The 15847-nt window shown below is 35.4% G+C and overlaps 2 protein-coding genes across 2 annotated transcripts in view; one reads left to right on the top strand and one right to left on the bottom strand.

The window, feature by feature from the left end:
• The window catches only part of Mct1 (Monocarboxylate transporter 1), an 854653-nt gene that overhangs the window by 500423 nt on the left and 338383 nt on the right, over positions 1-15847 (bottom strand). The gene's annotated exons all lie outside the window — the stretch shown is intronic.
• The window catches only part of LOC137250868 (uncharacterized), an 80492-nt gene continuing 69871 nt past the window's right edge, over positions 5227-15847 (top strand). Inside the window, exon 1 of the mRNA XM_067784497.1 lies at positions 5227-5351. Within this exon, the coding sequence (XP_067640598.1) occupies positions 5246-5351 (106 nt within the window). The 5' untranslated portion in view covers positions 5227-5245. The remainder of the gene's footprint in view (positions 5352-15847) is intronic.

Below are 15847 nucleotides of genomic sequence, written 5' to 3'. Positions count from 1 at the left end.
AATAACTCCCAATGAAAGAAATGAAATAACTCCCAATATTTGCCAGTTATTTCATAATGAAACCACAATTCCCAAAAAAAAAGGAAATAACTCCCAAATGAAATAAGTCCCAAAAAAATGAAATAAATCCCAAATCAAAATTTGAAATGGTATCTTTATACTATATAATCAGCTACAATGAGATTTGAAAAACTATTATGAACATATGGAAAAGTTACAATTACAAGAAAACTTGAATAGTGTCGTCGAAGTAAACGTTATTTATTTTAAAAAATTGCATTTTTTTATGAAATTAACATTATTTATTAAAAAAAAAAATTTAAGGAAGAAGTCTGCGTAGAACACCGAAGGCCGCTTATGCAGAAAAGTATTCTACGCAGAATTACTGTGCATCGCGCGATTTTTTATTCCAAATTTTCTATTTTTTGTAAAATAAATAAATAGAGTTGAATGAAAAAGGTCCATTTTCCTCGTTGGTACTATTTAAAAATTTTTCATTCGTTGGAACAATTTAAAGCATCTGGTACCACCAAGCAAGCAGTGAATTAGATAAAATGGCTGTATGTTTGTGTTCGCGGAAAGTAAACAAATAAATCATTAAATTTTACAATAATACGCAAACTTAAACAAATGAAAATAGTTGATTGTGGTTTTATAAACACTATAAAGTGTACTTATGTATAAAATTCTGGTGAAAGTGTTCGTATGTAGATAAAAACTGATAGTTATACCATTGTAACTTTAACTACTAATTACTAGTAAACTGTTAATAGCAATTAAAAATTACTAACTGATTCTCGTTGGGGAACTCCCTGAGAACCTATGTGCAAAACTTCGAAGTTCAAACCCCTTTGGTCTACGAATAAAACCAATTGATCCCTTAATGTATAGCCGACCCATAGAAACTGTTAGAAGAACGTCAAAGTTTGATAAAATTGTCTTTTTAAGAAAATGAAATAACTCGCACCAAAAATTAAATAACTCCCAATGCCTGAATTACAAACAATGAAGTAAGTCCCAATAAAAATGAAATAACTCCCAATCTCAAAAAATTATGAAATAATTACCAACAAAAATTATGACATAAGTCCCAATGAATTGGGAGCTATTTCATAATGAAATAAGTCCCAATTTGTATGGAAAATATCTGGGAGTTATTTCATTTCTTTGTTGGGAGTTATTGCATTTGGTAGTTATTTCACTGCACCCGATTTTTCTGCATCAGTGTATATTACTTTTACAGCATATGAATGCTCAAATAATTTTTATCGTTCTATTGCTTTTTAAAATTATGTTACGTCTACAAAAATTTGAAAAAAAAAAAACAAAAGATTTGACCAACAAAAAATTCGTTGGCAACCGAAAAGAGAAAATTTTCAAATAATTTTCATGTGCTTTTATTTGTAGTTGACTTCCTTTCCTGCTCAAGTGTTTTAACAACTACAAACGAATATTTAACACTCTTCAAATTTTTTTGTTTTATATTTTTTCTTGTTTCACTCTTTCTTGTTTTAATTTGTTCCCTTTTTTTAAGTTGCATATTTAAATTTTTTTTTTCCCAAAGCAAAAACAGCTTCTGGCAAAGTTAAAAGTAAACTAAAGGCTAAAAAGCAAAGAACTTTGATGTACATACAAAAAAAATTTAAGTAAACGCTAGCGAATATTGTATGCACTAAAAATGACGACTAATGAAGAACGTAATAAAGAGTGTGGAAATAATTAATGCTAAAGATCATTGTGAAAAGTTAGATGTACTTCTGTACAAAGCCTGCAAAGGTTTAATTTATAAGTATGCTTGTGGGAGTCACACCAAAGTCAAAATCGTTTGAAATATATGAAATTTCGTTCAACAAAGCAAAACTTTCGAAATGCGTTGGCATGTAATCAAAGCCTTTCGGGAGTATATATTTGGTTTGAATTTTGATCAATTTTCACGTAATTAAAGAACGTTTGCCTTTTTTGTAGATTTCTCGTGTACTTGTGATACGATTCCCCACAACATGCTCTTTTATAAACTAGCCTCCTATGGTTATTCAACTCTTATGATTGAAATTTTAAGATTAGTCTACGCTAACACGTCTTGCAAAGTTCTGTTTGATGCCAATCTGTCAGAGCCTTTCCCTGTTAATCACGGTTTCCGCCAAGGCTGCTTCTTAAGACCGGTTCTATTCTCTTTGTACTTAAATGAACTAAATGACTATTTTTGCGGGGGTGCCAGGGTTAAGAACATTAATGTGAAGGTGCTTATGTACGCAGACGATCTGGTCTTGCTTGCGGAATCACCGGAACAGCTACAGGAAATGATAAACTCCCTTTACAATTGTAGTCAATGGGCACTAACTGTCAACTTGAATAAGTCAAAAATCATGGTATTTAGGAAAGGTGGTAGAGCCCCCGGCTCATGGAAATGGATCTTATTAAAATATAATTGACAAGTGAGAAGTACACCTAAGTATTTTTATTCGTTAACTACTTCAATAACTTCGCTACCGTAGATCCATTTCCATGAGCCGGGGGTTCTACCACCTTTCTTTAATACCATGATTTTTGTCTTGTTCATAGCGAAGTTATTGAAGTAGTTAACGAATAAAAATACTTAGGTGCACTTCTCACTTGTCAATTATATTTTAATAAACATTTGGACTCAAAGCTAGTGGATGCTAAAAACGCTATTAACGCAACGTCCATTTATCCAGCACCGATAGCTCGGGCCCGGTTATACCATACACCACACGCCTATAGCCCCTTTACCATTAGTCGAAATTTCGGACATGTTATCTATCCACCATACACCGAGGCTCTAGCTGTACCAGCGGTAATTTTCATCTTACTTCACACCGATTTCCACCTCCCCTCGCCAACTGTCGTAGCTTAATAGTTCTCTGCAATTTTCTTTGATCTTACACAAGTACTTAGTTGTTAGAATCCATGGCTTTTAAGCGAACTTTACCAATATTTAAAGTTTCTAGCCTAAACTAAAATCTGTTGCATTGACTAATTGTATGATATTTAGTAAGGTTGCAAACCAACTTAAGTGGCGCTCGTCAGGCAAACGTGTCGTGGCTTCTTCTATGGGTGCCAGTAGCTAACGAAATTCTGCGAACACAAGGAGCAAAATAAACAAGGGTAGTCTGTCCAACGAATAACGAGTTCAAGAAAATAGTAACATGCAGAATTTTGTTGCAACGGACAGAGCAAAGCGTTCACAAGAAAGTCAAAAACTCCCTCCTTCACCTTGCCAAAACTGAACGGCACAAATTAAACCGAGAAGGAAGTGTTACGGGAAATTTAAAGTCAAAGATCTGGCAGTCGTATAGTATACGAAAAACTTCCTTCAGAGGATGAAAACTCCCGCTGTGAGCGATGGAGGGTGCTAAACACAGCACAAGTCCGAGAAAGTGGCAAAGCCTGGGAATATCTAAAAATATGAAGTGCTAGCTATTTTTCACTTGATGACCCTGTTTAAGTTCGTGCAGGATTGGCGCGCAAAAGCGGATCATTGGCATATAGAATTCAAAATGTGAAAATCAGAGACTACGGATGTAAAACGGATTTAATGTCTGACACGGACTGTATTCAGCTATTGACTTCTAACATAGTTGGGCACAGTGCATTAAATTTTGAATTTTACTACTACTGAACCAAGTACTGAACGTAAGCTTTCTTTCGAAGGAGAAGCAAGAGGTGGCCTCAGGCAAGATAGGGGTTTACGCAGATAGTTCAAAGGAGTAAGAAGAACTGCAGTTGGGTTGCGTTAAAAGCAACTGTTGTTTAAACAATCCTAACGGCCTCCTGAATCTTCCGGAGTCTCTTATAAGAAGAGGTCGGCTTGATTCTATAACAATGCATTCTCAACGATCAGCGTTACGGTCAGGATAGCGGGGCTGTCCCAACCCAAGCCTCGCTGGAATCTATTGGGCATCTCAGGTTATAACTTTGCCAGAAAGTTGGCGGTGATAAGATGCGGAATGTGTATAAACGAAGCGAAAACCTTCTTACTTCCACCGTGTTACCTCTTGAATAAAATCGAGGAATATAGAATTAGGGCCACGAACTTGCAATGGACCAATCAGGATGCAAAGTCTTAAGGTCTCTATTACTACGTTTGTATAGGAAAGACGCGAACTTACAAGGAGACATTTCAGGAAGACATTTCATCACTGTGCTGTCGTGCCGATGTTTCGGAGGAGGCGTAAACAAACAAGCTTCCTCTACAGAAGCTACAAGGACGAATCGCGCTTTCTCCGTCGATACTCTGGACTACATATCAGACTTCTGGGTGAAGGGGTTTAAGACAGCAAGGTAATGAGGAAGGTGGACCTTGCACTCCTACCTTAGATCATATGGGACTTATCTGGTTGTTCGAATGTACTCCCACTTGACACTTAAAGAAGAGGGCTTTCACAGTGAAGAAAAATATTTCCGATGCACGCCCTTTTAAATTGACCTACTTAAAATTTTAATTGCATATGTCATGAACTTTTAAATAATAGCTTAGCTTATTTTACATGTATATACATATGCACTTAAACTTTATATGGACTGAGTGTGTAACTTTATGAAATTATTGCACAGAAAATTAGTTGTGCTAAGTTTCAGTATGTATTATACTCAGTTGCAACGGAAAAATGTCTCTCCAACGGAAAAGTTATCTCTACACTATCCTCCACTTCTATGACCGAAAAGTGTGGGAGTCCCCGATTCATCGTAACCGTTTCAGCTATACGTTATACATGAACCTCTGTTGGTCGTGTCTCGGCTATCCAATACCGCCACTTTTTTAGCGCGATATTTACCACTGCCGCGAGTCTTCAATAATTGCAGCTGGATGGGTCTCCTATATATTATCTGTACGCCTGAGATAGTCCCAGTCTTTAAGCTAAAACTTTAGCTCTGCAGAAAAAAATGTGGCTGCCAACCATCCCGCTCTGCATACGATTAGCTCCAATTTGGAGGTAGTCTTCAAAATTTTTGTACGAAACGGTAAATTTTAGGGACTGCCTCCCATTTTTTCTGCAGGAAAAGCAGCTAAATATGAGAACTTGTTCTCCTTACGTTATATTGTCGGAAGCCAGAAAGGGGCCTTATTAATATGGAGGTAGTAAAATTGAACTTTTGGATTTCTCTTATGCTAGAATAAATACTAAAGCTTTTTCTTAGTTATTCAAAAGCTTTGAATACTTAATTGGCAGCACAATGCAACAATTTTTTTTTCTTGCAGGTAAACGTCAGCAATACATGGACAATGCCTCAAGAGGGACTTAATGTCTTTTATCGCTTTTTCCGTGATCGAATATCTTGGTTTGAGGCAGATGCTGTTTGTCAATTTCATCACGCCAATCTGGTGACAGGTAAGTAACTAAATATAAATCAATAAAAGGAATATAAATTATTTGTTAAACTTTTCTAAACAACTGTAAAAATACATTTGAACTCACTCAACAGGGCAAAGGACCTGTCATACTGATAAACAGAGAATTAAATCATGAAAGTTTTGTAGATAACTAAAGGGAAAATCACTTTCAGATGCTTTGTGCTTGTTGAAATGGAAGTAATATTAGTGAAAAGGAAAATTTGTCTAGCTTAAACAAAAAAAAAAAAATCCGTAAAAATTTTAAAATTGCCAAATACACACATTGGCGATTGTTGACGCTATTGGCTATGACAAAGGAATAGTAAAATGCAAATATGAACACAAAAAAAAAAAAAAACAAGTAAGGAAGGCTAAGTTCGGGTATAACCGAACATTACATACTCAGATGAGAGCTTTAGAGACAATATAAGGGAAAATCACTATGTAGGAAAATTAACCCAGGTTAACCCTGGAATGTGTTTGTATGACATGGGTATCAAATGGAAGGTATTAAAGAGTACTAGTATCGCCTGTGGTTGAAATTCGACCAACTTGTATTTTTTTCAACTCAGTCTATGCACCCAGTGTTTAGGGTAGTGCAATAACGCGCTAATAGTTAAGCAGTGAGTGGAAATATAGCAAACTGGTCTAACTTACTTAAATTTTTCATTAAGGCGTTGTAATTTTTATTGTATTTTCTTAAATTTTCTACAAAATTTTCAAATGTTTTGGTATGGAGCTCCTTAAAAAAAAATATAAAAAATATGTAAAATCAAAAGAAATTGACATAGAATTAAGGTGAAATTACTTGACAAAACAAAAATATTCAAATTATTCACGCAAACATATTTACTAAAATAAAATTGATTTTATAATTTTAAGCGACATAAACAAATTAGGATTATGGGATCTAAGCATCCCATTAATGGGCATATAATCCAAAAAAGTTAGCCTAATAATAAATATAGTGGGTAATATACTGCCTATGGAATATTTCGACCTAAAATCGAAAACGTTTTTGGGTCGTTTTTTTCGTTTAATGTACAACGTGAAATTTTCCGATTCAATCAAATTGCATTTAAATAATAAATAAACTAAGTTCAAATAAAAGATAATATAATAAAATAAAATAAGAAATATCAAAATAAATTAGCATAAAAGACAATATACAAATTTTAATGTAATATATTTGTAGCAAATTTATTTATTTTTTGTTCAGTATAAGACCTACTATATCTAAAATGACCATAAAATCTGGAAATGCAAAAAACATTTTGGGTCAAATTTGCAATTAATTGTTATAAATAAATAAATTTAGTGAGTTTGAACAAAAGTTGACTCATTATTTCTGATTTCATTTTTTTAAAGCAACTAAAATGAAAAACAAAGAATATGTTAAATAAATACCTATGCTTTTACGTGTAAGTAAAATTTGTCCAAAAAAATAGGCCGGTTAAGTTATTACTTCTCTTTAAAGTTTTTTTGTGCGCAAACAATTATTTTAGAATAATTTTTTAAGGATTTTGGTACAGGCCAATATAGGTAATTGGCAGCAATGGGAAACAATATTTTATTTGAACTGAAAATGAGTGTAGCATTAGTTCTCTCACCGTTTTGGCGTGTACAAATATATACATATGTAGACATGAAACATTTGAACAACGCGACAATTGAGCATTTGGAGCTTTGTACTCAGGGGGGTTTGTGAACATAATGCGTCCTACAGATGGCAATTTCGATAGCTGCACAGATTTTCGAATTAACAAAAAACTTTTTCTATTAATTATAAACAAATAGAGTAATATTTGTTAACAAAAATAGGCCTATGCACTGCGGCTGATCAATACGAATCGATTCATATAACTTTTATATGATTTTACGTATGCTAAGTATGCGAAACAGCCTGTCAATTGATTGTATGGAAATTTTGTTAGCGTATTAATATATAGATTTTAAAAGGGAATGGGCCATAGTTCCATAGATTCACGCCATTTCGGGATATCGCCATAAACGTGGGACAGGTGTGACTGTAGAATGTGCTTGTACGATATGGGTTTCAAATTAAAGGTATTAATGAGGGTTTTAAAAGGGAGTGGCCCTTAGTTGTATATGTGAAGGAGTTTTCGAGATATCGACGAAAATGTGGACCAAGGTGACCCAGAACATCATCTGTCGGGTACCGCTAATTTATTTATATATGTAATAGCAGGAACAGTATTCCTGCCAAGATTCCAAGAGCTTTTGATTTCGCCCTGCAGAACTTTTTCATTTTATTCTACTTAATATGGTATGTGTCACACCCATTTTTCAAAGTTTTTTCTTAAGTTATATTTTGCGTTAATAAACCAATCCAATTACAACGTTTCGTCCCTTTTTTCATATTTGGTATAGAATCATGGCATTTTTGTATTTTGTTGCACCATATCATTACTGGAGTTGAATGTTGACATAATTTACTTCTATATTGTAAAGATATTACATTTTTTGTTATGATTTGACTTAAAAAAAAATTTTTTTTAAGAAGTGGGCGTGTTCGTCATCCGATTTTGCTAATTTTTATTTAGCACACATATAGTAATAGGAGTAACGCTCTTGCCAAATTTAATTATGATATCTTCAACGACTGCCAAGTTACAGCTTGCAAAACTTTTAAGTTACCTTCTTTTAAAAGTGAGCGGTGCCACGCCCATTGTCAAAAATTGTACTAATTTTATATTTTGCGTCATAAGGTCAACGCACCTACCAAGTTTCATCGCTTTATCCGTCTTTGGTAATGAATTATCGCACTTTTTCGGTTTTTCGAAATTTCCGATATCTAAAAAGTGGGCGTGGTTATATTTAGTTCATTTTAAACAGCGATCTGAGATGAGTACCCAGGAACCTACATAGCATATTTCATCAAGATACCTCAAAATTTACTCAAGTTATCGTGTTTACGGACGGACGGACGGACATGGCTAAATAAATTTCTTTTTTCGGCCAGATCATTTTGATATATAGAAATCTTACTCTGCTCAGCTGAGTATAAAAAAAGAAACAGCAAAAACAAATTAACGAAAACAGCACAGCAAACTTTAGCTGGAGCATAAAAATATGGCGAATAACAACAGCTGGTGGCACTGTGAGCTTTGGGAAAATAAATAAGCAAGATATGCAAATGCTCAACGAAATGCGCAAACAGACAAGCACTTTAGGCGCATACAAATGTAAATTTGCAAATCTCTGTAACGGTGTATGTTTGTATGTACATATGTATTCATGTAGCCACATAAGCTGAAGTATTTACCCACACACCAGGCGGTGTTTTCGGCTATGGAGATGTCAGCGCAAGGACATTCTTTTCTAAATACTCTGGCTCAAAATTCTTTTATATGCTTTGTTTTTCTATCGTATTTGAAATATTTCTCTCACCAACTTTACTTAATTTCAAAACAATTCTTTAAAAATTTCACACTCTCATACCCATCCAAAGAACCTTTTTTGAGTATGAAGTTTGGTTATGCATAAAATTAGTATACACTGAAGTAAAGGTATTATGCCTATGAAAAATATTATTAGATTTGCCTAGCTTAGGTTGCGTGGTAGTTGTCCAGTTAAGGAGAAGCTTACTAGGACACCTTTTACTGTTCTTCTCGCAAAGGTTGCACAGCTTAGCATAAAGTGGCTAGTTTATTCCACAGCATGCATTAAACTGGCTTGAGGCTCAATTTTCCAGAATCGGAGAGCAAGCGGCCAGCGCAGTACTAAGGTCTCCACTGACAGACGACACCTTCACCTATTCCGTGCCTGCCCAGGCCCATGGATCAGCCTGAAAATTTCCAGGAATATCCGGATAGGTTAGATTAAAGTCGCCGGCCAATATAGATCTCACATAGACTGAATGTGTTAATGGTATTACCAGAATTATTACAGAAGCATAAGAACCCAAATCAGGTGCCAGGACTTATGTTATAGAATAATTTAGCCCTCTTGGCAAATACTAGAAGTTTTCCAGGACCTTGCTTAATGGATTTCTCGAGACCTGGCGACTCTTCCGCCCCAAATAGCACAGAACGTGCTCAACCGTTTCTTCCTGCAGCTCGTTCTTTCTACATCTGCTGTTATGGACGAGCCTGTCCTGTCTTGTTTTGATTTCTCGCAAACTGGTTGAAACGTCTACCGTCGATTCAGCGAGTGTTGCACCCTCCTTTGTTAACTCATCGACCTTCTCGTTACCTTCTATCCTTTTATGACCAGGAGCCCATTATAGATAAATGGTCCGGCCTAAGCGAAGTTTTCCAATGCTTCTTTGTATTCCAAAACTCAGTCTATGCACCCAGTGTTTAGGGTAGTGCAATAACGCGCTAATAGTTAAGCAGTGAGTGGAAATATAGCAAACTGGTCTAACTTACTTAAATTTTTCATTAAGGCGTTGTAATTTTTATTGTATTTTCTTAAATTTTCTACAAAATTTTCAAATGTTTTGGTATGGAGCTCCTTAAAAAAAAATATAAAAAATATGTAAAATCAAAAGAAATTGACATAGAATTAAGGTGAAATTACTTGACAAAACAAAAATATTCAAATTATTCACGCAAACATATTTACTAAAATAAAATTGATTTTATAATTTTAAGCGACATAAACAAATTAGGATTATGGGATCTAAGCATCCCATTAATGGGCATATAATCCAAAAAAGTTAGCCTAATAATAAATATAGTGGGTAATATACTGCCTATGGAATATTTCGACCTAAAATCGAAAACGTTTTTGGGTCGTTTTTTTCGTTTAATGTACAACGTGAAATTTTCCGATTCAATCAAATTGCATTTAAATAATAAATAAACTAAGTTCAAATAAAAGATAATATAATAAAATAAAATAAGAAATATCAAAATAAATTAGCATAAAAGACAATATACAAATTTTAATGTAATATATTTGTAGCAAATTTATTTATTTTTTGTTCAGTATAAGACCTACTATATCTAAAATGACCATAAAATCTGGAAATGCAAAAAACATTTTGGGTCAAATTTGCAATTAATTGTTATAAATAAATAAATTTAGTGAGTTTGAACAAAAGTTGACTCATTATTTCTGATTTCATTTTTTTAAAGCAACTAAAATGAAAAACAAAGAATATGTTAAATAAATACCTATGCTTTTACGTGTAAGTAAAATTTGTCCAAAAAAATAGGCCGGTTAAGTTATTACTTCTCTTTAAAGTTTTTTTGTGCGCAAACAATTATTTTAGAATAATTTTTTAAGGATTTTGGTACAGGCCAATATAGGTAATTGGCAGCAATGGGAAACAATATTTTATTTGAACTGAAAATGAGTGTAGCATTAGTTCTCTCACCGTTTTGGCGTGTACAAATATATACATATGTAGACATGAAACATTTGAACAACGCGACAATTGAGCATTTGGAGCTTTGTACTCAGGGGGGTTTGTGAACATAATGCGTCCTACAGATGGCAATTTCGATAGCTGCACAGATTTTCGAATTAACAAAAAACTTTTTCTATTAATTATAAACAAATAGAGTAATATTTGTTAACAAAAATAGGCCTATGCACTGCGGCTGATCAATACGAATCGATTCATATAACTTTTATATGATTTTACGTATGCTAAGTATGCGAAACAGCCTGTCAATTGATTGTATGGAAATTTTGTTAGCGTATTAATATATAGATTTTAAAAGGGAATGGGCCATAGTTCCATAGATTCACGCCATTTCGGGATATCGCCATAAACGTGGGACAGGTGTGACTGTAGAATGTGCTTGTACGATATGGGTTTCAAATTAAAGGTATTAATGAGGGTTTTAAAAGGGAGTGGCCCTTAGTTGTATATGTGAAGGAGTTTTCGAGATATCGACGAAAATGTGGACCAAGGTGACCCAGAACATCATCTGTCGGGTACCGCTAATTTATTTATATATGTAATAGCAGGAACAGTATTCCTGCCAAGATTCCAAGAGCTTTTGATTTCGCCCTGCAGAACTTTTTCATTTTATTCTACTTAATATGGTATGTGTCACACCCATTTTTCAAAGTTTTTTCTTAAGTTATATTTTGCGTTAATAAACCAATCCAATTACAACGTTTCGTCCCTTTTTTCATATTTGGTATAGAATCATGGCATTTTTGTATTTTGTTGCACCATATCATTACTGGAGTTGAATGTTGACATAATTTACTTCTATATTGTAAAGATATTACATTTTTTGTTATGATTTGACTTAAAAAAAAATTTTTTTTAAGAAGTGGGCGTGTTCGTCATCCGATTTTGCTAATTTTTATTTAGCACACATATAGTAATAGGAGTAACGCTCTTGCCAAATTTAATTATGATATCTTCAACGACTGCCAAGTTACAGCTTGCAAAACTTTTAAGTTACCTTCTTTTAAAAGTGAGCGGTGCCACGCCCATTGTCAAAAATTGTACTAATTTTATATTTTGCGTCATAAGGTCAACGCACCTACCAAGTTTCATCGCTTTATCCGTCTTTGGTAATGAATTATCGCACTTTTTCGGTTTTTCGAAATTTCCGATATCTAAAAAGTGGGCGTGGTTATATTTAGTTCATTTTAAACAGCGATCTGAGATGAGTACCCAGGAACCTACATAGCATATTTCATCAAGATACCTCAAAATTTACTCAAGTTATCGTGTTTACGGACGGACGGACGGACATGGCTAAATAAATTTCTTTTTTCGGCCAGATCATTTTGATATATAGAAATCTTACTCTGCTCAGCTGAGTATAAAAAAAGAAACAGCAAAAACAAATTAACGAAAACAGCACAGCAAACTTTAGCTGGAGCATAAAAATATGGCGAATAACAACAGCTGGTGGCACTGTGAGCTTTGGGAAAATAAATAAGCAAGATATGCAAATGCTCAACGAAATGCGCAAACAGACAAGCACTTTAGGCGCATACAAATGTAAATTTGCAAATCTCTGTAACGGTGTATGTTTGTATGTACATATGTATTCATGTAGCCACATAAGCTGAAGTATTTACCCACACACCAGGCGGTGTTTTCGGCTATGGAGATGTCAGCGCAAGGACATTCTTTTCTAAATACTCTGGCTCAAAATTCTTTTATATGCTTTGTTTTTCTATCGTATTTGAAATATTTCTCTCACCAACTTTACTTAATTTCAAAACAATTCTTTAAAAATTTCACACTCTCATACCCATCCAAAGAACCTTTTTTGAGTATGAAGTTTGGTTATGCATAAAATTAGTATACACTGAAGTAAAGGTATTATGCCTATGAAAAATATTATTAGATTTGCCTAGCTTAGGTTGCGTGGTAGTTGTCCAGTTAAGGAGAAGCTTACTAGGACACCTTTTACTGTTCTTCTCGCAAAGGTTGCACAGCTTAGCATAAAGTGGCTAGTTTATTCCACAGCATGCATTAAACTGGCTTGAGGCTCAATTTTCCAGAATCGGAGAGCAAGCGGCCAGCGCAGTACTAAGGTCTCCACTGACAGACGACACCTTCACCTATTCCGTGCCTGCCCAGGCCCATGGATCAGCCTGAAAATTTCCAGGAATATCCGGATAGGTTAGATTAAAGTCGCCGGCCAATATAGATCTCACATAGACTGAATGTGTTAATGGTATTACCAGAATTATTACAGAAGCATAAGAACCCAAATCAGGTGCCAGGACTTATGTTATAGAATAATTTAGCCCTCTTGGCAAATACTAGAAGTTTTCCAGGACCTTGCTTAATGGATTTCTCGAGACCTGGCGACTCTTCCGCCCCAAATAGCACAGAACGTGCTCAACCGTTTCTTCCTGCAGCTCGTTCTTTCTACATCTGCTGTTATGGACGAGCCTGTCCTGTCTTGTTTTGATTTCTCGCAAACTGGTTGAAACGTCTACCGTCGATTCAGCGAGTGTTGCACCCTCCTTTGTTAACTCATCGACCTTCTCGTTACCTTCTATCCTTTTATGACCAGGAGCCCATTATAGATAAATGGTCCGGCCTAAGCGAAGTTTTCCAATGCTTCTTTGTATTCCAAAACACTTCTTGATGAAGTAATGTTTGAGATTATTGCTTTAATCGCCGCCTGACTATCAATATATATATCATACATTTTGTGACGAAAATATTTTTGGAAACTGAACTTTGAAATATATGTCATTGTGAAAATTAATTAATTTTAGTTTTTGAATTCGTTGGTGAATAAAGAATCAATTTTTCTTACATAAATTTTATTTACGATTTATTCGATTGGCAATCTAGGGATACATTTATTAAAACCCGTAACAATTGGTGTCAGAAGTGAGATTGCTAAACGAATAAGAATTGCAAGATGGTAAAATTAGAAGAGTTGCGAATTCAACAGCTTAAAGCACAACTTGAAATTCGTGGTTTTCCAACAAATGGAAATAAACTAGAGCTACAAACACGGTTAAGGTAAGCTGTAGAAGCCGATGGTTTGGATGCGGACGCTTATAATTTTCATGTTTCAGATTTAACCACCAAACCTGAGAGGGAAGAAGGAACGTCGCCTTCAGTAAGTACAAACGTCGACGATTTGCTCATGGCTATTCAAGGCCAGTTGGCTGAAAACTCTAAGGAAATGGCTGAAAGCCTGGAAACTCGGCTGGCTGAAAGATTATCTGAGAGTTTATCGAAAATGTTAGCTTCTTTCAACAAACATACAGCGGAAATTGGTGAGAAAGTTTCAGCAATTGATGAGCAGGTCAAATCTGTTGAGGAAAGAGTCGTCGAGAAGGTTCAATATATTGAAGAAAGAGTTGGTTGTTTAGAAAACCATATCCGTGATAATACTCGGGCAGCGACAACGATGGTTTCTGGTGGAATGAAATTTAAAGTTCCTCCTTATGACGGGACTATTCCTTTTAAGACTTTTGAGAAGCAGTTTGATTTGGCAGCAATGAGTAATAACTGGGGTGAAGCTGATAAAGCAACGGCTTTGATCCTTTCGTTAAAAGGTTCTGCAACAGAGGTTTTGAACATAGTACCTACGGGGGAACAGCGCAGTTTTACGGCCATAATGAATGCACTCGAGAGGAAATTCGGCAGTGGACACCGGAAACAGATTTTTCAAATGGAATTGTTGAATCGGTGGCAGAAGCAAGGGGAAACGTTACAGGATTTTTCCACAGAAATTGAACGGTTGGCTCATTTAGCAAACGAGGATGCTTCCAGTGAGTTTAACGAACGTATGAAAATTCAAGCGTTCATGAATGGCATTCGGGACATTGACACTAAGCGCGCAACTTACGCTATGCCAAAGAAAACGTTTGCGGAGACAGTTGCACATGCATTGACACAAGAAACAGCCACACTTTTGAGCAGACCTTCGTATCGCGCACGTCGGGTAGATGTTGAGGAAAACCAGTTGCAGACAGTTTGCAATGCTCTAAAATCTGTTCTACCAACGTCGGGAGCTCAGAGGAAGTTTGAAGGTAATTGTTTTAAGTGTGGCAGGAAAGGACATATGGCTCGAAGTTGTTTTGTTGTAGGAAAAGAGCTATCGAATCCACAGCAAAACAGAGCATGCACTGACAGCACAGCAGACATTTCGTTAAACTAAATCGAACCAGCTGCAGGGGGGTCAAGCTGGTTCCCTCATTTGGGTATCCCATTATCACAATTTCGCAAATAGGTAGAGAATCCAGTAACATAACGGTGAGAGGATATATAGACGGAGAAGAACCTATGCTGACGTTGGACACAGGAGCATCACATTCCATAATAAAGGCAGGGTTAGTTAAAAAGAACGTGAAGCCACTTATTGGAGCAAAACTGCGTACTGCCACTGGCGAGGAATCATTTTTAATAGGTGAACTTACTTGTGATGTGACGATTGGGAATATGACAGCTTTAAATGATTTCATTGTGGCGGATATTGCTGACGAAATTATAATTGGCGTCGATTTCTTGATGGCTCATGGGATCAAGATCGATTTGGGAAGTATGATGATGAAGTATAACAATATTGAAGTGAAGCTAGATTACGGTTACGACAGATCTCACAGAGTTCAGCAAGTACATGTGGTTAATAGTCAAGAGATTCCAGCCGTATCTGAGGCAGTTATTTGGGCGAAAATTAATGGGAATTTAGGCGGAAACAAGTTATGGATGATTGAAGCTGTACAAAATTCTACACCAAACGTATTGGTTGCTAAAACTTCAGTAAATTCAAATAACGACGGACTAATTCCGGTAAGAGTTCTGAATGAATTTAAATCACCTAAAAATCTTTTGAAAGGAGCTCTGTTGGCGGAATGTCACGAAGTCGAGGTTATAGTCAATTGTGATGGAATCCCCAAAAATGTAAATGTTTCTGAAAGTAAAATGTATAAAGAGATAAGCAATTGGACAAAAGGGTTAGAGTTGCTAGACGTTGGTAAAGCCAAACAACTCCTACGCAAATATTGTAGTATATTTGATAAGGGTACTAATCCAGGTAGAACTAATATCGTAAGACATCGGATTGATACCGGTGA

Source organism: Eurosta solidaginis, chromosome 4 (genome assembly GCF_040869045.1).
Source record: "Eurosta solidaginis isolate ZX-2024a chromosome 4, ASM4086904v1, whole genome shotgun sequence".
Classification (NCBI taxonomy): Eukaryota; Metazoa; Arthropoda; class Insecta; order Diptera; family Tephritidae; genus Eurosta; species Eurosta solidaginis.
The sequence above is the reverse complement of the archived record's forward strand: the minus strand, read 5'-3'. Positions and strand labels throughout refer to the sequence as shown.